The 20,977-nt window shown below is 35.1% G+C and overlaps 1 protein-coding gene across 1 annotated transcript in view; it reads left to right on the plus strand.

Moving 5' to 3' along the window:
• DGKI (diacylglycerol kinase iota) overlaps window positions 1-20,977 on the plus strand; it is a 611,386-nt gene that overhangs the window by 452,262 nt on the left and 138,147 nt on the right. Inside the window, 2 exon segments of the mRNA XM_044677460.1 lie at window positions 7,277-7,356; window positions 15,524-15,568. Coding sequence (XP_044533395.1) covers window positions 7,277-7,356; window positions 15,524-15,568 — 125 coding nt within the window.

Genomic DNA, 20,977 nt, shown 5'->3' on the forward strand with positions numbered 1-20,977 from the left:
AATAAGAACCCAGATCACATTCATTGCAATCCTCTGAATTTCTGAGAGGCTTTCCCCCCAAGACTTCACACCTTCTTAATGATTTCATTACAAGTTGTTTTGTTTAGAATTTTAGGAAATAAATGTCACTGTTCAGCTATAAATTGGTTTTTAACAGGATTTACACAGCAATAGCCAATGTTGAAGATAATTGAATTAAAATAATACTTTGTACTCAGCCCTTTCTTATCTCAATACCTCCAAGGGCTTCAGCATCCTGGAGGTAGCAAAAGACTGCCAGAAGCTTTCTGCTTTCTATAAATCTCATGGCTGCTTTCAAATGGACTTTGTCAAATATTGATATTCCTGGGTGTTGGCATATAATGTTGAGAAAAATCAGTTTTAGAATTCTAAATCTCATAGATTGTTAAACATGGAAAGAACCAAAAAGATCATTTTTTCCACCCATGTCATTTTCCTGATGAAGACTCCAAAGAACAGAGAAGGTGAGGGATTTACAGAAGGTCATAATGGCAGTCTTAATTGGAAAACAGCTCTAATGTTTTCCCTGATTGTTCTATCAAGATCAGTTGGGGGGGAGGGGCAGCTGGGTAGCTCAGTGGATTGAGAGTCAGGCCTAGAAATGGGAGGTCCTAGGTTCGAATCTGGCCTCAGACACTTCCCAGCTGTGTGACCCTGGGCAAGTCACTTGATCCCCATGGCCCACCCTTACCACTCTTCCACCTAGGAGCCAATACACAGAAGTTAAGGGTTAAAAAAAAAAAAAAAAAAAAAAAGATCAGTTGGTTCTCTTCTCTCTTCTTTTTTTTCTTTTTGCAAGGGTGGAGAGGGTTTGGTGACTGATTCTACAGAACAGGAAAAGAATCTTTAGCAATTAATTTACATAATTACCAAGGTTTGGTACAATGGGGAATTATTTACAGTAATAGTCATGTGCCAATCTTTATATATTAATGAAGAAAAGCATTCAAGGGTCAGTAACTTCATATACTAATAAAAATGGCAAAGGAGTACAGAAGAAGTAACACTAGCTCTGGACTAAAAAGAATTTTATTTAAATGAATGGTAATTGACACTTATGTGGCTTCAGGCCACATTCAGATAGTCCATTTTCTCCTCAATCTGTTTCCAAAATTATTTTTCCTATGAAAGACCATTTAATTCTACTTTTTTCAGCATTTCCACTTTGTTTTAAGGTCTAGTTGCCACCTTCAATGGATGCTACAGGAGGGAAGAACTAGAATGGTCTTATTACTGCTTTCTTTGGACATTGAGTATTGGGTTATGCTGAGATTTCATGGTCAGCCTAGGGACCTGTAAGTGTTCAGTGCTCTAAAAGTGGTAATGTCCAAGACAAAGTCTGATTGCTTACCCCATTCCCAAGTGAAGTCTGCAAATTCCTCACTTGGGTTTGGATCTGAGCAAGCCAGGCTGGGTCTTTGCAATCACTGCTTCTTTTTCTAAATGTTCACCAACAATATAATGAGATATTCTGTAATTTCCCCCCAAATCAGTCTGGTTCAATGGCCTCTAGTTTTCAGATTGTTTTCTTCCTTTTTTTTTTCTTTTTTGAAAATTGATATAGGATTTATGTTTTGCTACTTTTGTAGTGCCTATTTTTAATTATCTTACTACTGTCATGAGAGTAGCTTTGTAGTTACATCTTTCTAGTACATGGAGGATGTACTTCATCAGGCCAGATGACTGAATTGTTTCAAGTACAGTAAGATGCTCTCTTATAAGCTCCTAATTTATCTCAAATGTTGACTCCAATGTTAGTCATTTTTATTTTGTCATTGCCAGCCTAAAGGACATTGTCTTTTACAGATAAAATAAACAAAATAAGGGTTGAGATAAGCTTTGTCTTCTCTCTATTTTCAGAGAGACACCCACCTCAAGAAAAGGTCATATCCCTTCTTTGATCTTCCTTCTCAGCAGTTTCAATTCATCTGGAGCTTTAGCATTTCTGATACTGTTTTTACAGGGCTGTGCCATTCTCTTATATTTATTTTATGTAGCTGGCCTTATTTCCATTTTCTGCATATTTCTTTTAAATTTAGTGATTTGGTGAGTTAGGGAGAACCTACATATGCACAATGATCTCTCTGGGAAAACCCCATTTTCCTTCTCATTGGAATTGTTACTGTGTCTTTAGGATTTCATTTTTAAGCATTTTCCATACTTCCTGAGACTTTCCATACTTTCCATACTTCTATACTTCCAATCAAACAAACAGCATTTATTAAGCACTTACCTTGTACTGACTTACCTTGTCAAGTACTGGGGATAAAAAAGAGGCAAAAGACACAGCCTCCCCCCCCCCCCCACCAAGAAACTTATAATTTAATAATGACAACATGCAAACAAATATATACGCAACAAACTGTCTACAGAATAAGTAGGGAATGATGAATAGAAAGAATGAAGCATTGAAGAAGGTTCTCTGCTGAAGGTATGATTTTAGTTGAGACTTAGGGAAGTTATTAGGTAGAACTGAGAAAGCAAAGTGTTCCAGGCAATCATAGGGAACAGCCAAAGAAAATGTCCAGTGTCAAGAGATAAAGCATTTTGTTCCTGGAATAGGAGGCTAGTGTAACTAATTCAAAGAATATGTGGTAGGGAAAAAAAGTGTAAGAATAGAGAGATAGGCCAGGCCAGGTTATAAAGGGCTTTGAAAACCACACAGAGCATTAAAAAAATTTCCCCTGGAGGGTTTTGATCACACTTGCTTTTGAGAAAAATTATTATAGGGGACGAATGGAGAATAGACTATAGAGTGGAGAAAGTTGAGACAGGTAGATCCACCAACAGACTAATGAGGTGGTTTAGTTCCATAAGGAACTAAATTTCTCTCTCTCTCTCTCTCTCTCTCTCTCTTTCTCTCTCTCTCTCTCTCTGTGTCTGTCTGTCTGTCTGTCTGTCTGTCTGTCTGTCTGTCTCTCTCTCTCTCTCTCTCTCTCTCTCTCTCTCTCTACCTATCTATCTATCTCCATCTCTCTCTCTCTCTCTCTCTCTCTTTATCTATCTCCATCTGTGTGTGTGTGTGTGTGTGTGTGTGTGTGTGTGTGACATTACAAAGGCAAAGTCAACATTTCTCAGCAACAGATTAGCTATGGAGATGAGAAATAGTAAGGAATCTAGGATGGCTCCTAGACTTTGAGTTTGAGGGACCAGTAAAATGGCATTACTTTCTCATAGAGAAAGTAGGAGCGGAGTAGGAGAATAGTTTAAGGGAAAATATAATGAGTTCTGTTTTGAGTATATTGATTTTAAGATGTCTGCTAGACATCCAGTTTGAGATGACTGAAAAGTAGTTGGATATGCAAGATTAGAAGTTATCAGAGAGGTCATGGCAGGATAGAGAGATCTGAGAATCACAGAAGTATAGAGAGGTAATTAAATCCATGGGAGTGGATGATATTCCCAAATGAAGTGGTAGAGAGGGATGAGAGAAGAGGGGGCAGGCTAGAAACCTGTGGGACACCCATAGTTAGAAAGTATAATCTAGAAGAGGATCCAGAAAAGGAGCCAGAGTAGAAGTTGTCATATGTCTAGAAGAAGAACCAGGAGATTCGTATCCAGAGTATCAAGGAAGAGAGAGTGAGAAATAGTGTTGAGAACTAGAGAGGGCAAGGAAAATGAGGACTAAAGAAAGGACATTGAATGTAACAATTAAGAGATAATTAGTGACTTTGCAGAGAGCAGTTTCAGTACAATAATAAGATTGGAAGCTGAACTGTAAGGAATCAAAGCATTTTAATCCATGGGATTTTACTCTGTCTTTCCTCTTCACTCTTTTAAACATGCTAAACAATCTCAGGTTCATGTTGGACATTTTCCAGACATCTTCTCCTTCAATGCAAACTCTAGTATGGAGTATTGACGTCTTTCTTCTGCAACAACCATTCCCTCCCTGTTAGTGAGAATCAGAATAGTGAGATTCAGAATAAAATTCCCCCTTGTTCATTCCTCCACCTTTTGAACAGTGAAATTATCACTAAGACAAGTGAAGAAATGATTAGCTCTTGTGCTTTTGGCAGTGAGAGCTCCAGCAGATGTTTGGATAATTGAAGTCCTCCATTATTACTATCTCATGCCTCTGTCCCAGACTTGTAATCTGTTTTACATATTCCTTATCTATTTCCTCTTTCTATCCAAGTTCATTATAATGTGCTCTAGTGACAAAATCATTATTTTTTCTTCCTTCAAACTTCATCCAAATATTGTGATTCTTCTGCTCTCTGTTCCTAGATTTTCTCATACCTTCCTCATAAATAATATTAGTTTTCTTCTACTTTTTATTCATAGTTCTTTTTGAATAAGGTATACCCATATAGACCTATAATCCACTCATGGATCTTATCCCATCAAATCTCAGTGATACTTGTGAAGTCTGATTTGATTCTACTATATTAAAACCTGTAGTCAATCTTCTTTGTGCCTACACTTTGGCCATTTGTGAATAGACATTTGAGAGCATATATTTTTACTGAGTTTCATTCTTAGGTTTGGTCCCTTGTATATCTCTGAGCATTTCAGCTGCCATTTTTCCTTCTTTTGGCTACTCTCTGTTATATACAAGAAGAAATACATAAAGCAGTCTCCTGGAATTTTAATTCTTTGTGTGAAATTTGTAAGACATGGAAATAAGACACCATAAGTAAGGAGGCAGGAAGAGAAAAACCTACTTGCACTTGAAGGATTCAAGTTATCTAGGCCAGTTCAACTTTATCCCTAAGAGAAATATTAGCACTTGTCATGACATGGCAAGTAAATAAGTATTTATTAATTGTCTACGATGGGCCAGACACTATTTTATTGTTGTTCAATCATTTTTCAGTTCTGTCCAACACTTCTGGTCAAAGATACTGGAGTGTTTTGCCATTTCTTTTTAATAGCTCATTTTACAGTTGAGGAAACTGAGGCAAACAAGGTTAAATAACTTGCCCTTATAAGACTCTGAGACTAGATTTGAACCCAGAAAGATGAATGGGGAACAGAGCAGGGCATACTACCTGAGTTAGTCAGGAGAGTAATGATAGTGCTTATATATATACTTCAACTCTGTCCAAGACTCTCAACTCTCTATGGTAAGCCATGATATAGAATGCAATTTTCATTCTCAGATACATCGTTAGCCAGCTGTTTACTTTTCAAATTAATTTTATGCTTTAGAATTCATTACTTTCGTTGGGTAACATTGAGTAAGGCTCAGTATCCCAAAGATCTTCAGTTTCTGGACCAAGACTTCATCACTGGCAATGTGATTGATTGAAACAAAACAATGATAAAATCTAAAAATGTCTTTAGCCTTTTTCTATCAATGTCATTTGAATGCACGAATCATTATAAGTGAATAGTTGTAATTCCTTTTGATAAATAAGTAAGTAGGCAAATTGCTCAAGCAGGGAACTACCAATTATACAACTCCTCTTCTCACCACCCTCAGCCCCCTTTTTGGTGATCTTTCAATGAATGGTTTCTATAGCTCTACTATATCTTCTTTAGGAGAAAAAAAGCAGCTTCCATCATTTTCTTTTTTCTTTTTGTTAAATCCTCACATTCTGTCTAAGAATCAACCCTGAGTTTTGGTTCCAAGGCAGAAGAGTGAAAAGGGTTAGGCAATGGGGGTTTAGTGACTTGCCCAGGGTCACACAGCTAGGAAGTATCTGAGGTCAGATTTGAACCCAGGACTTTCATCTCAAGGTCTGGCTCTCAATCTACACATTCCAACGTACAAAAAAGAGAATGTATAGGAAACTGTGAACAAATTTTGTTACACAGAATTTGTTGTTTTTCAAAAGTATATGTAGATGATTTGGTGATTCAATGGATACAATGTTGAACATGAAGCTCTGAATTCAAATCCAGCTTTAGACACTTAGTGAATGTGTGACAATGGGCAATTTGCTTTATAACTATCTTCCTGAGTTTCCTCATTTATAAAATAGAAATAATAATGGCCTCTACCTCCAAGAATAATTAGAAAAATGAAATGTGATAACATTTGTAAAGTGCTTTGTAAACATTAAAGCACCATAATAAATGCTAGCTATTATCATTATTATATGACATATTAAATTTGAAATTATAGTAACACAAAAGTAATACAATTGGTATCTACTATCCTTTTTAATTTTTATAATTTCAGTGGACTAAATAAGGAAAGATACATGGTTTAGGATTGATGTCTATTAGAAAACTTGCTAAAAAATCATATTAACCATTAGGATAATTCTATAGCCTGACTTTAATTTTCATGGTAATGAAAAGGGTTTCAGAACAGAATTTGCACATCATGTTTTTTAGGATGTATGGTAGGTAAAAGATGGATAAGAGAAGGGTGGACAGATAGGAACTTCTGAGAAATTAAAAATATCACATAAAATCCTAGAATCTCCTGAGAGTCAGATCTCTGAGGTCATCTGGTCCAACCTGTGTCACAAGAATCAATCGTGGCTCCTCCACAAGTCATATATTATGTCTGAAGTAATAAAATGAGAAGAATACTTAAAAATGTGACTGTTTCATTTAATTCAAATATTTTAAAAAATCATTTTTTAAGCAAAATAACTTAAACTAGCTTCGAGCTTTATGGAACTACTTTCATTCAGTATACTCACACATGCACACACAATTTGGTTGGTTTATCAACTTTCTTTCACTAGTTTTGGGAAAAATCATATGGAAACTATTAAGCAATTCAAGTACAGCAATAGATGATAGTGCCTTGGGTTGGGTAAATAGTATGTAACAGCATACTATTATTTTAAATCTAGTAAGTATTCATTAGATAGGAGGATCATGGAGCAGAAATGAATTTTTGTTGCTATTGTTTATGTATATTATTTTCTAGGACTTATTGTTAATACTTGGACAAAAAGCCTGGTCAGAAAGTTTATGGTAGCCAGGCCTCCAATGGCAGCCAGGAAAAATGCAAGCATAAATGTGTAAGGAATTACTAGCTTCCTTGGAAGAGACACACGTCTTTCAAAACTCATCTTTTGCAATGATGCCAGACATGATCCACATTCACAAAACTGTGTTAAATTGCAAACTGTGCTATACATGATATTATGCAAGGAAATAAATGATATAGCAAAACAGGCAAGGACTAAATAGATGAGGAGGGTTGAGTTTTGAAAATTTAAAAATTTTTTGCATTAAAAAATGGAAACCAATATTTTGAAACATTTTGAACACTAAAAGCACATTAATGTCTACATAGAAATGTCAAATAAGTTATTTTAGTTCTTTCTTTCCCCCCAACCCTCAGCTATCCCTCTGGGTATTCTAGTTGTTCGAGGAGACTGCGATTTGGAAACTTGTCGTATGTACATTGACCGCCTACAGGAGGTGAGTTGATTCAGACAACTGCTTATTCACAATGACCACTTAATAAGTCTAGGGGGTCTACAAACAACTTTTGACAGCACAAATTCAATTAAAGAAAGAGCTTCAGGGGAAAACAAGTCTATGATATTGCCTTAAAATGTGTAATGCAATGATTAACATAATTTTCCTCAGTTTTCATGGTTGCTTTACTGCTAAGATGAAATAGCATTAATCAATTCATCAAAAAATTAAAAATATTTAATGACTATTCATTACATACAATGCCCCGTGTTTAGTGTTACCAAGTGATACAAAGTTGAATAAGACATCCATTTTCCTTACCTTCCAGGAGTTTACAATCTTGCAGAAAAGACAGGTGTACACAAAGCTATAAAACATGGTAGAGTACAACAAATGTAATTAAGAGAGGTATAAATAACATGCTGTTAGATTTTAGAATATGAAGAAATTACAGAATCTTATATTTAGAAGGAATCATTAATTTCAACCATACCTGGATAGGCTTATTTCCTGAGATGAGACATTCCTATTTTGGATAGCTTTTATTATCAGGAAGTTTTTTTTTTTTTTTTAACATCAAACCCAATTTTTTTCTTTTTCATTTCTACTTATTTACACATAGTTCTGTCCTTTGGGGTCAAGGAGGACACATATAATCCTTTCATCCAACAGCCCTTTGACACACATATACTCTGGGAAAGTCAGCAAAGGCATTTTTGAAAGAGTTGACAGTTGAAATGGCCTTTAAAGATGGGCATAATTTTTCCAAGAATAAACTGATCAAGAGTTGATTTCAAGAAGAAAAATAGGATAAACAAAGGGAATAAGATGTGAGATGTGTACAAACTTTGAATAATCTAGTTTGACTATTGCATAGACTTTGCATAGGGGAGTAATGATATATAAACCTGGAAAAATACATTAAAGTTCCTAATAAAGAGTGCTAAATGCCAACCAAAAATGAGTTTATATTTTATTTGTAGGCAGAAGAATATTACCGAAGGTTTTGAGGCATAGAAATAACAAAAGATATACAATTTCAGAAGATTAAAAGGCAATAATGTAAATGATAGATGGGAGTGAGATTTCAAGATTGGGAGACTAGTTAGGAGATTATTGAAACAATTTAGTCACATTTATATAGTGCTTTAAGTTTGTAAGGTTTTTTGACTCTACTTTGATTTTTCACAAGAACCCTATAAAGTAGGTGCTATTATTACTCCCATTTTATAGATGCAAAGATTGAAACTTAGAGAAATTAAATGACTTGTTTAAGTCTCACATCTGTTGTGACTAAAGGCAGAATTTGAATTCAGGTGTTGTCTCCAAGTCCAAGGCTCCGTATGCTGAACTACCTAGCTCCTAAATCAAACCATAGGGAAGACAATGCTAAATTATGGCAATGGTAATAATAGGATTCATAAGAGAGCAGAGGAGATTCAAGATATGTTGCAAAGATAGAACTACAGTACTTAGTGGTTGATTATATGTGAACTTTAAGGAGGAGAAGCAAAAATATAGTTTTAAGGGGAAATGTTGGTACTGAACAGAAATGGAGAAGTCAGGAACTGGGATTAGTAGATTTGAGAATTGGGGTTGATGAGTTCATTTCTGAACATATTGAGTTTGAGATGCTAATGGGAATCCAACTAAAGAAGTCTAGGAAGTAGTTGGAAATCCTATTCAGTGACTAGAGAGATGGGTCAAAACTGGAGCTACAAAATCATGAATCGTTTACATAAGGGTGATAATGAAAGCCAGGGGAGTGGATGTTTTTGTTGAGAGGGAGAGTATACAGAAAAAAGAGAACTGAGTTAAGGACTGATCACTTACATTAAGGGACTTGCAGGGGTAAGAAAAATCTTTAAATCAGACAAAGAACTGGTCAGAGAAATGGGAGAAAGGGCAAGATCCTGTAGTGCCGTAGAAGTCAAAGGAACAAAGAATTTTAGAAATAGGATGGTATGAGGCAGTGGTTTTAATGCTTCAGAGTAGTCAAAGTGAGTGAGGACATAGAAAGGACCATTGAATTTGTCAATTATGAAGTCACTGAGAGAGCAGTTAAGTGATAAAGGCAGAAGCCTTACCTCAGTAGATTGATGAGTGAGTAGATGGAAAGAAAACGCAGTAAGTTACTCTCTCAAAAAGTTTGATGGGGAAATTAGATGGAGAGTCATAGGATAGTGTCTTATATTAGTGAGATATTAAAGGGACATTTTTTTCTAAGGAAAGGAAAATAATGAGCCTGTTTATAGGACATAGCCAAGGGTATGGTGAATAGCAATATTGCTGAAGTCTCCACTCTGGTTAGAGCCTAATTACACCACTGGCACTGATAGCCAGTCATCTATCATTGTTTTCCTGACTGATTAGAAAATTAAAGGGTATTAAAAACCAATTAAAAAAAGTAGGCTTTTTGGTTAATTATCCCCCTAGTAACCAGCCCAAACTTATTTTTAAATAGTCTGGAGTTTCTGGATTTTTTTTTGTCCTTAAAGAAAAGAGAAAAATACGTATTGTTTCTTGCAAAAGAGTAAAATGCCCAACTTTTCATATCTTGCAATATGAAAAAACTACAAAATCACAGAAAAAAAAACTTTAGTATTGTCATTGTGGTGAATTCAGATTGCATCATTAAAGCTAACAGAACCCTGTCTCTCCATACCACCTGTAGTGAAAACACTGCTCTTTTAAAAGTTTCATGATGGAGCCAACTAATTCATATTACCCACAAATAGAATAAAGAATTAAGAATAACTATTCTTGGTAATACAAGTTGTCAACCATTACTAGACTATCTTCAACATTGTAATTAAAAGGCTATGTTGCAATTTAAATTCTTTCAAATTAAAATCACTAATTATCAGTGTCCATACCTATGACTCAGTAATGGCAACTTATTTGGAGAGAAACTTATATAAGAAAGGATGATTGTTGTGTACAATATTATTAGAGTAAGAAGGAGAATAAACAATGGCAGGAATATTTGAGGAACTATAACATATTTGTATTACTAACTACCAAACTCCCACTGATGTCAGAAGTGAGCAAAAATATTTAGAAAATTTATGTATATTCTTATATATATTCTTAAATATATTCTTTAAAAATATTTTTATTTTTTAATTTTTTTTCCATGGTTACATGATTCTTCTTGTATCCCTCCCCTATTCCCTCTTTGGTCCTGGTTCTGGAGTTGACAACCAATTTCACTGGGATATAGATATATTAACACTCAAATCATCATTTTTAAGATAATCTTTTAAAACCAAAACCCCAAATCATATATCCATATAAACAAGTGATAAATCATATATTTTCTTCTGGATTTTTATTCCACACAGTTCTTTCTCTAGATGCAGATAGTATTCATTCTCTTAAGTTCCCCCAGAGCTGTCCTGGATCATTTCACGGCTTTTAGTCACAAAGTCAATTACATCTGATTGTCCCGCAATGTTTCAGTTATTGTGTATAATGTTCTCCTGGTTATGCTTATTTCATTCTGCATCAGTTCATGTAGGTTTTCCCAGTTCTTATAGAAACCAAGCAGTTCATCATTCTTTAAAGCATAGTAGTATTCTATCACTATCATATACCACAATTTGTTCAACCATTTCCCAATTAAGGGACATGCCATTATTTCCCATTTTTTTCTCCACTCATGTAAATTATTTTGAGAAATCTATTGGAAAGATTAACTGTTTCAGTATTCCCGTCTTTATTAGGGCTGTTAGCATATGGCTATGTGTTTTGTATTTCACTGACTTTGGGCAAAAAATAACATTTCTGGTCCATAGCCTTATCAGCCATTGAATTGGGATGATAATATTTAATAGTCTACTGTAAGAAATAAAATTAAGGGGGCAGCTGGGTAGCTCCGTGGATTGAGAATCAGGCTTAGAGACGGGACATCCTAGGTTCAAATCCAGCCTCAGACACTTCCCAGCTGTGTGACCCTGGGCAAGTCACTTGACCCCCATTGCCCATCCTTACTACTCTTCCACCTAGGAGCCAATACACAGAAGTTAAGGGTTTAATAAAAAGAAAAGAAAAAAAAGAAATAAAATTAATATTGAGTGGTAAAATTAAAAACATCATGGTTTCAAGAGGTTTATTAAAAGCCATTTAGAAAAATGAAGTCACATGCCTGTTGAGTTAGTTTAAAAGTTGAGCCATTACCTCTGCCCATCAAGCAGCTTTAGCTGGAAAAAAAGAGATCATGATCTTTCAGGCACTTCCTTTTATTCTTCTCCTTAGGTTATTATACTTCCTGTCTATGTGATTGCACAAGAGGAATCATGGGAAATGTAGTTTGAAAGAGATCTAAATATCCACAGGAAGTTTAGATCAGGGACCTCAAAATTATTTCAAGGACCCCCAAATTTCCAATGTCACATTTCCCCCTGATGATCTTTGGGGGCCTAGTCTTTCCAAGTGATCACTCTACATAATCATCTTGTACCTACAAAGGTCTTCTAACTACAATAGTTAGAGATAAGAGGGAAATAGAAGAGAGAGAGAGAGAGAAAAAAAAAAAAACGTTTTTCTAGGTGCATTGACAAAAAGCCAATTGGGGTAAGTCCCCTTTGGCATAAGTATGTACATTCAAAACAAATGCATTCAACTCCCATAGTTCAACCAACTGCACTCCAAAGTTCATTCTGGATCTTCTTGATGCAGTGAAGGTTCTTCAGGCATCTTCATGGTGCCTTCTCCAGACAGGTTTATTGTCTGGATTCTGGGGAAATGGCAAATTTCTTATCCTGAAATTACTCTCAGAAGAATTTAAACTTTACCTTATAGATTATAAAACATACATTCCCATCTGAGGAGAATTACACATTCCCCCTGAAATTACTCTCAAAAGAATTAAATTTTACATTATAGATTATAATATAGACATTCTGATTGTAAAACATACCCACCCCCCTGAAGAGGGTTAAGGCTAACACCCAGATCAGCTAAGGATACATGGCTGAGTTTTTTGGGTTGTATGAATCAATTGGCAAAAGAAATAAAGATAAAAAATCCAAATAAAAGAGAAAAAATAACTTGCAAATGAAATATAAAATATCAAAGTCTTATGTGCAAAAATGTAAGGAAAAATAAACTTATAACAGGTCCTTGAATCAAGGCCCAACCCTTTGTGGTCACCATTAATGTAAGAAATAAAATTAATAATAGAGTAATAAAATTAAAAATACTGTTGAGTTAGTTCAAAAGTCACACCATTACCTCTGCCCACCAAGCAGCTTCAGCTAGTAAAAAAGAGGTCATGCCCTTTCAGGCACTTCCTTTTATTCTTCTCCTTACATTATTACACTTCTTGTCTATGTGATTGTGCAAGAGGAATCATGGGAAATGTAGTTTGAAAGAGATCTAAATTTCCACAGGAAGTTTAGATCACGGACCTCAAAATTATTTCAAGGACCCCCAAATTTCCAAAGTCACACTACCTCATTGAGTTATGAGGAAAATCCTTTTTTTTCTCTTTATATTTGTTTTCATCTGAAACAGAAAGCATACTGGAGAGCATTTAGTAACTATTAAAATGCAATATAGATGAAAAGAATACTTTTTATTAAGGAAACTGAAGTATATTCAAAGATTCTAAGATTTCATTCATATTTAACCTTCTGTGAATCTATTAATCAACCTGCTACCCTCCTTTCAAAAAATGTATGCACATATATAACATAGCAAATTCTTTGCCTTCTTGAAGCTAAGGGATAGTGTTTGAAATTTGAAATTTTAGAAAATGAACATTAAGAATTATTTTACACATAATTAGAAAAACAATATTTTAAAAGTACCAAAAACTAAATTAATGACATAAGCCTTTATTAAATAAATGTTAGTTCTGTTTCAGAATAGAAGTCTTTGTTGAAACACAAATCCATGCATAAATTTATTATTAGGGACTCGTTTAAAGTCATAGAAGAACTTCTAATTTAATTGACAAATATTTCAAATTTGTGAGGAAAAACCAATATGAAGGGTGAGAGAATAACAAATCCTAATAGTTTATAATGCTGAATCAAAACCAATAAGATGAAATATAACAGAAGAAAATGTAAAGGCCTAACTTTAGTTTTTCAGAAAGTATTTCAATTTGGTTTTAAAATTGCATATGGATTGGAGAAGAAGATATGAGTGTATTGACTGGTAACAAGCCCAATAAGCATTAACAAAAATACAGTGCTCCAAGCATTGGAAGTAATATTGCTTTAAATTGGCCAGACTTTATCTGTAGCCTTATCTTGAATTCTGATTTTGGAAGCATCCAGAGGTAGGAAATGAGCATGGAGAAGGGTCAGGAGATTCTGTTGTATGACAGATAGTTGAAATAATTGAGCATGATTAAGCCAGAGATAACAAATCTTGAGGGAGACATGATAATTGTCAAATATTTGAAGCAGATTGATTCTAAGTTGATTCAAAGGACAAACTGGAATGAATAGGAGGAAGTTAAAGAGAGAGAGACAAATTCTGGCTCGGTGTAGGGAAACACTGTAACAATAATAAGAGCTGTCCAACAATGAAAACAGCTGCCTCATGAAATGGTGGGCTTTCAGTTATAAAAATCTCAGTTCACTCCTGTGATAACTTGTCAAAAGGAATTCTTACATTGGGTGGGATATTGAATGTGATGATCATTAAGGTTTCTTCTAACTTCAAGATTCTATGATTTTTCCTCATCTCTGACATCAGCTGAAATTAGGCATTAAACATAATTCAGCTGTTTTTTTTCTAAGGCTGTAGGCTAAAGAGGAATCAGGGAAAAGAGGGATTGGATATGTTCTTATTAAATAAGCCCCCTAATTCAAGGGAGAAAACTTCTATAACCTTCTTTGATCTGTTTACCAATGCTGCAAAGGCACAGAAATCATCCAAATTTGAGGCTATAAGTATCTAAACATTTTTTACAAAATCCACTATAACAAGAACCCAGTTTTCTGGTGCAGCAAGTAGGGACATTTAGGAAGTGGGTATCCTGTTTTTTTATTATTTTTTTTTATTTAAACCCTTATCTTCTGTCTTGGACCCAATACTGTGTATTGGCTCCAAGGCAGAAGAGTGGTAAGGGTAGGCAATGGGGGTCAAGTGACTTGCCCAGGGTCACACGACTGGGAAGTGTCTGAGGCCGGATTTGAACCTAGGACCTCCCATCTCTAGGCCTGACTCTCAATCCACTGAACTACCCAGCTGCCCCCATGGGTATCCTTCTTGAAAAGAAGATAAAGTAAAATGGCACTCAAAGGTAGAAAGTGACAAACAAAAAAGGTACTGAACAGATAGAAATAAGAATTCTAAGAGGAGCAAAGGAAAAAGAACCATTCTAAATAAAGAATATAGATTTTGAAAAAAAGTGAATTTCACTGGCTACAGGAAGCAAAGTTTAAAAAAAAAAAAACAACCTTCTTTGGGAAGGAAATACCAGGCTAATAGGACAAAGGCCTGAAGAATTGCTGACATTTGTGAATACACTACACTAATTATCCTCAGAGTTACAGAATGTGACAAATATAACTATTTCAGTTATAAAAACTTTTTTTAAGTGGGTCAAGTTTTTAGCAGCTCAGTAAATCATCATTCATTATGACTCCATGGATTTAGAATTTTTATTCTTTAGACATTGAATAGCAGAATCTAACTTTTTTTTTTACTATTTTTCAAAAAGCAATTTGTTTCCTAAGCGAATTATTTATTTACAGGATAAGAAGACAAAAGACATTTTAACTTTCTAAAAACTCATTATTGAAGGTACTTTATTAGGGTCATTAGCATAGCAGCAATGAATGTGTTAATTACATGATTCTTATCTCTTAATTAAACCAGGTTGGTTAGGACTCCTAGCCATTACTTTGAGTGATATATCCATTTACAATTAATTAAAGCACATTCCATTAAAATATGTTCCTTGACTTGGATTTTTGAGTAGTCTAAATTGAACTGTCCCAATCAAATTGAAACTGAGTTTTTGCTATACCTAACAATGATTTTTTGTTGTTGATTTTGCTTCTACTGTTTGTTTTTGTTTACCTGATCTAAATGATTGTTGTATTTGGTTTAGTTGTTTTTAGGTTGGAGTAGCTAGCACCTTCATAAGTTTACCTTTGTCAAAATACTTTTAAAGTCATGAATATTTCTTTCTTTTTCTCACTAGGACCTGCAGTCAGTTCCTTCTACTACCCAGAGAGTTCATTACCAGGTAATTTATGATGGATTCTTCTTTCTTACCTTCAGGGCAATAGAAGTTCAACTTTTTATTAATGTCATTTTTAAAAAAGGCATACCTTGTGCCGGTATAATGATAACAATTTACTTATAGAACACTTTAAAGTTTTAGAAAAACACTTTTAAACACTTGTGTGGGAGGCAGTTTAAGTACAATTACTACTCCCATTTTATTGATTTGAAACATGAGACTTGGGGGTGTGAAGTGATTTGCTGATGGTCACACAGCTAGAGATGTCAGAGATGGACTATAAACTGAGATCTTCCGTCAAAAAAAAATAAGACACTCTTCTATCCATTAGACTATGCTTTAAGAAAAGTTCTGCATATTCTTAGTCTTTGAAATGTCTTGCTTTTATTGGAATAGTCATTAGCCTAGAAAACAGTAGATAATTGATTTTCTCCCAGAACATTTAGATTGTGCACAGTTTCTTCACAGTGCAGAGTTTTAGCTCATCTTTCTTCTGTCAGGCTATGAGTTGATTATAACATGTGATTAATAAGATCTGTGATATAGGTTTGCTCTTTGTTTCCCTAGTTTCTCTTTGCTTCCATGATCTCAACCAAATCTTCTCTGAATGTATCTCATTAGCTACAAAATGAACCAGTGGATAGAAATGACTCAGTATAATGAGTCCCTGAATGTGAGAAATAATTGAATTTAAAACCTTTCAAGAAAGCATTATAGGGGGCAGCTGGGTAGCTCAGTGGATTGAGAGCCAGGCCTAGAGACTGGAGGTCCCAGGTTCAAATCTGGCCTCAGACACTTCCCAGCTGTGTGACCCTGGGCAAGTCACTTAACCCCCATTGCCTTGCCCTGGTAAGGGTTTTTTTTTTTTAAAGAGCATCTTATTTGCCTGTCAAAAATATGTAGAAGTATAACTATATACTGAGTTATTTTTATAGGTAAAAACAGGTGTGCTTGTTTGAAGAATTCTATATGAATATTTTAGAATAACTCTTCACTTTATAATAATAACTAACATTTTTACATAAAATCTAGAGCCAGAGGCATCTCAAAGGCAATCTAATTCAATCCTCTTAGTTTATAAGTATGGGAAATGTAGAAAGGTAGTATTTGAAACTAGGTCCTCTGACTCCAGAACCAGTATTCTTTTGGTTGTATCTTACTGAAAATCACTTCCCTAGCAAAAGTCTTGAGAGATGGGTAATAAAATATTTTGATCCCTCTTCCATATTACAGATGAGGCCTTTAGGTATGAGGTTAAGCAATTTGACCAAAATCAAACAGCTAGTAAAAAGCAAAGCTGAAAGTAGCATCCATGGCTTCCTGACTCCTTGTAGGTACTTTACAAAGAATTCATTTCAGAATTCTTCTATTAAAAAGTGAAACTCTAAAATAGATTCATGTTACAAAAACTTGATTCCTAAATAGCTTTCCAAGACCAGAACTATCACATATAATATGGCATGTCTGTATCTAGAAGGATTAAGGTATGCTAAAGTCACCCAAAAGATGAAACAGAATAGTTTTTCCCTTTCCATTGTCACTTCATATCAAAATTTTGAATTATGAAGTTGGAAAAACCTTGGCAGTTATGCAAATTCATTTGACAGATGTGGAAATTGAAGTTAGGTGAATTCACTATTTAGCTAAATCCAACAAATATTTTGTTAAAGGCCTAATATGTGCAAAGTAAATGGCAGTGTTGCATCTAGTATCTATCTTCCCCTGACTTTTATGTGAATGTTCTTTCTACTATACATTACCTTCTTTTTGACTTTAGAAACTGATTCAGGAATTCTCCCATAGCTGTTTTGAACATGAGAATGCTAAGGCAGTACATTAATGAAAATATTTCCCAATAACCAGTGTCTCAGTGAATTAATGTTCTGAGGACTTGTGATACATTAGTGTAAGAATGGACCAGGGTAAGATCAAGATTTGTTTTCTTGGTTGGTAATAAAAATCTATTTTCTGCCACATTTCACAAAAGTAGTTAGGGCTATTTCCTCAGAGTATTACACTTTGAATTATGGTGTTTGGCTAAGCTTTGTCTTTCTGATTTAGTTTATCAATTCATCTGAAAAATTATTCAGTATATTATGTGTAGGTAACTACTCCAAGGAAGGGAAATTGATGATAGCTTTGGAGACTGAAGTTGTACTGTTCTCCATGTCAGATATAAAATGAGGAGCAAAGGAATAAGCATTTCTGAAGCACCTACTATGTGCCAGGTTCTGTGCTACGCACTTCACAATTATTATCTCATTTGATCTTCACAATAGCTGATAATATAAGAAAATGGTGGTAGAATTTTCTGGGGGAGGGACAAAGATGTGGTGAAAGTGGGAGAAGTAGAGACTGAGAGTAAAGAAGGTTATAGTTAAAATAGACTTTTGTAGTAGAGGAAGTGGAGAAGAGATAGATCTGCATAACCCATCTCAGAATTTACTTCACAATTTTAGTGAACTTCATGTGTTAGAATAATGGGAACATCAATGGAGTTCCCAATCCATTCACATTTTCTTCTTATCTTGTCTAGTTTATATATATATATATATATCTTTCCTAAAAATGTAATTAATTATTTTTTTCTTTCTTTGGGGGCATTACAAAATGAATAAATAGTATACTGGTTGTTGAGTATGTAGGAATTGTCCTACTATAATTTTTAGGGTAAGTTTGCGCAATTTATGCCCCAATTAAAGGCACTGAAGTATAATTGAGATAATTACTGTGATCCTTTCCTCAACACATTCCATGCTAAGGACTTCTTTTCTTTTTTAATTTTATTTCCTATCCTGTCCTTATTTTTTTCTCTTTTTCTTTCCTTTCCATGCTTAAAGACTTCTTTTCTTTTTAATTTTATTTCCTATCCTGCCATTTTTTTCTCTTTCTCTTTCCTTTCCTCTATTATTTTTCTCCATTTTCCCTTCCTTTTCTCCTATCTTCTGGGATCCACTGATGATCCTCAGGACTAAAGTCATTATTAAACTATATTCTATATCCAGCTCCAATAGCTCCATAAAACTGAAACCAATGTACCAAAACTTAGGAAAATGACAAGCACCAGCGAGCTTGGTGTAGGAAGATGAAAGAGAAAGCATTACCTCCTCCAGCCTGACATTCCCCTTTCCCTCCCCAGTACGTGACCGCTTCCTTTGCCAATTGAAGCAGGCAGCTCTAAAGCCCTTGTGCCTTCAGATTATATCTGCAGAGTCCAGTGGTCATCTCAATAGCTGTACAAGCACCAGAATTTGCAGACTTAAACTCAGCAGGCACACACTAACCACATGTTGTGCCATTCTCATGCAAGGCAGCTTTTGTATTGGGTATTCTATGATTCTACAGGCAGGAGTTTTTAGCAGACTATAAATACCCAGCAAGTTCTTGCATAACCCCCCAATGCCTTATTAGGTTAATATGGGATGTCATTCTGTGAGCTCAAATACTTTGTTGGCATTCTATTATGAATTATGGAAGGGGAGAAACAAAAGCAATAAATGGCTTAAGTACATGGAGCCTGCTGTATAACTCACTAATAAGGTGTCTTGGGCACTTATAGACTCATCTAAATGCTATGTTTTCCTCTTGAGTTTGATCTGGATTTAGGGTCAATTGATATTCCCGGCTACAAATTAGTGGGCTGCCTAGGATTTCTAAAGTTTTGAATGCCTTTTGGGAGTGTCTTTAATCCTTCATTCTGCCAGTTCCTCATGCATGTTTATTTCATCTAATGTCATTTCATTTATAAAAGAGATGTGGGTCAGCAAAGACATTTTTAAAAACTGTTTCCAAATCTCCCATATTTCCCTGCCTTGAGCCACACCCTCCTCAGTAAGAAAATCCATACCGCCTCTACAAAAATCAAGGAATATTTATAGCACCCAGTGCTGACAAGTGAGGGTTTAATGTCTGCTCCTTAAAAAAAAAGTATCCTAATTTAATGATGAAAGCAATGTATTAAGGAAAAGAAAAAATGTCCAAAGAAAGACTCCACACATGAAAAGCTCTGGTAAAAAACTGCTTTGGCCCTCAAAGAAACATTCTATTTCCCCAGGTTGGAGATGGTGGGTAGGAGAAGACACTCTTCATAAAGCCATGTTCTGTGATTCACACCACATAGGGGAAAAGACAAAACTGAGAAAGATACAGTAACTTGGACTTCCTAGCTGTTTCAGAATGCTTGCTGGAAATTCATCCTAAAACCATCCCTTTAAATAACTACCAACTTAAGAATGAACAAACCAGCTGTGACTGAGAAGCACTGCTGTAAAATATGGAAAGTTACCTAGAAATCAGTTAGTCGATAAATATTGATTAAGCATCTACCGTACACCAGGTATTGGGCTAAGCACTGATGATATTAAGAAAAGCAAAAAGACAGTCCTTATTCTTGAGGAGCTCATGATCTCATTGGAGAGTGAGTATGCCAACAGCTAGGCAGAATCAAGCCATATATTAGAAATGATTAACAGAGGGAAGGCCCTGGAGTCTTAAGCTATGTTCTAGTCATAAAAGGGTTTGACACCAGCATAGGAATCAGACTAAGTTAGAAAGGAACATTCTAAGTTCAGATATTAAAAAAAAATGAAAACCCTTACCTTCTGTTTTAGTATATACTTATTGAACTTCCTAGCTGTGTGATCCTGGGTGAGTCACTTAATCTCAATTGCTTAGCCCTTACTGCTCTTCTACCTCAGAACCAATACTTCTATTGATTCTGAAAGAATGCAAAGATTAAAAAATAAATTAAATTTAAAAAGAATTTATTAAGCATTTTCTATGTGCCACATATTGGGCTAAACTCTGGAGATAAAAAGGACTGAAACAATCCCTGCTTTCAAGAAGCCCACAGGGGGAGATAGGCTGTAAACAACTATATCAAAATAGTGTATTGACATAACCTGGCTAAATAGTAGAGCATCTCAGAGGGAAGGTACTACAGTGGCCTGGGAAAGGTGTCTATAGAAGGTAGGATTTTATCTAAGACTTAAAACAGGCTAGGGAAAAACTACAAGGTGGAACTAAGGTGGGGAAGGGAGGAAGCTCCAGGGACAGTCAGGATGATCATGAAAATTTCAGTCTTACAAGTCTTGTTTGATGACTAAAAAAAAGGTCAGTGTCATTTGATGACAGAATATTTAGAGGTGAATAAGATATAAGAAGACTGGAAAGGTCGGTACTGGAAGAGGTCAGGTGCACAAGTAATGCATTCTAGGCTGTGAAGAACTTTACAGAGGACTTTTCTTGGAGGAGTCTCTCTTGAAAAGCCAGGTTGGACACTTAAAGCAATATATGATCATGGCCAGGATTCTTAGGATTGCCCAAGGCAGTCTTTGAAAGGGAAGGCAGTTCTACTCCTATATACTGTGTGTAGAAAAAGCTGACTGAGCAGTAGAATGAACTACTCCCTAT

This window comes from Gracilinanus agilis, chromosome 5, assembly GCF_016433145.1.
Source record: "Gracilinanus agilis isolate LMUSP501 chromosome 5, AgileGrace, whole genome shotgun sequence".
Classification (NCBI taxonomy): domain Eukaryota; kingdom Metazoa; phylum Chordata; class Mammalia; order Didelphimorphia; family Didelphidae; genus Gracilinanus; species Gracilinanus agilis.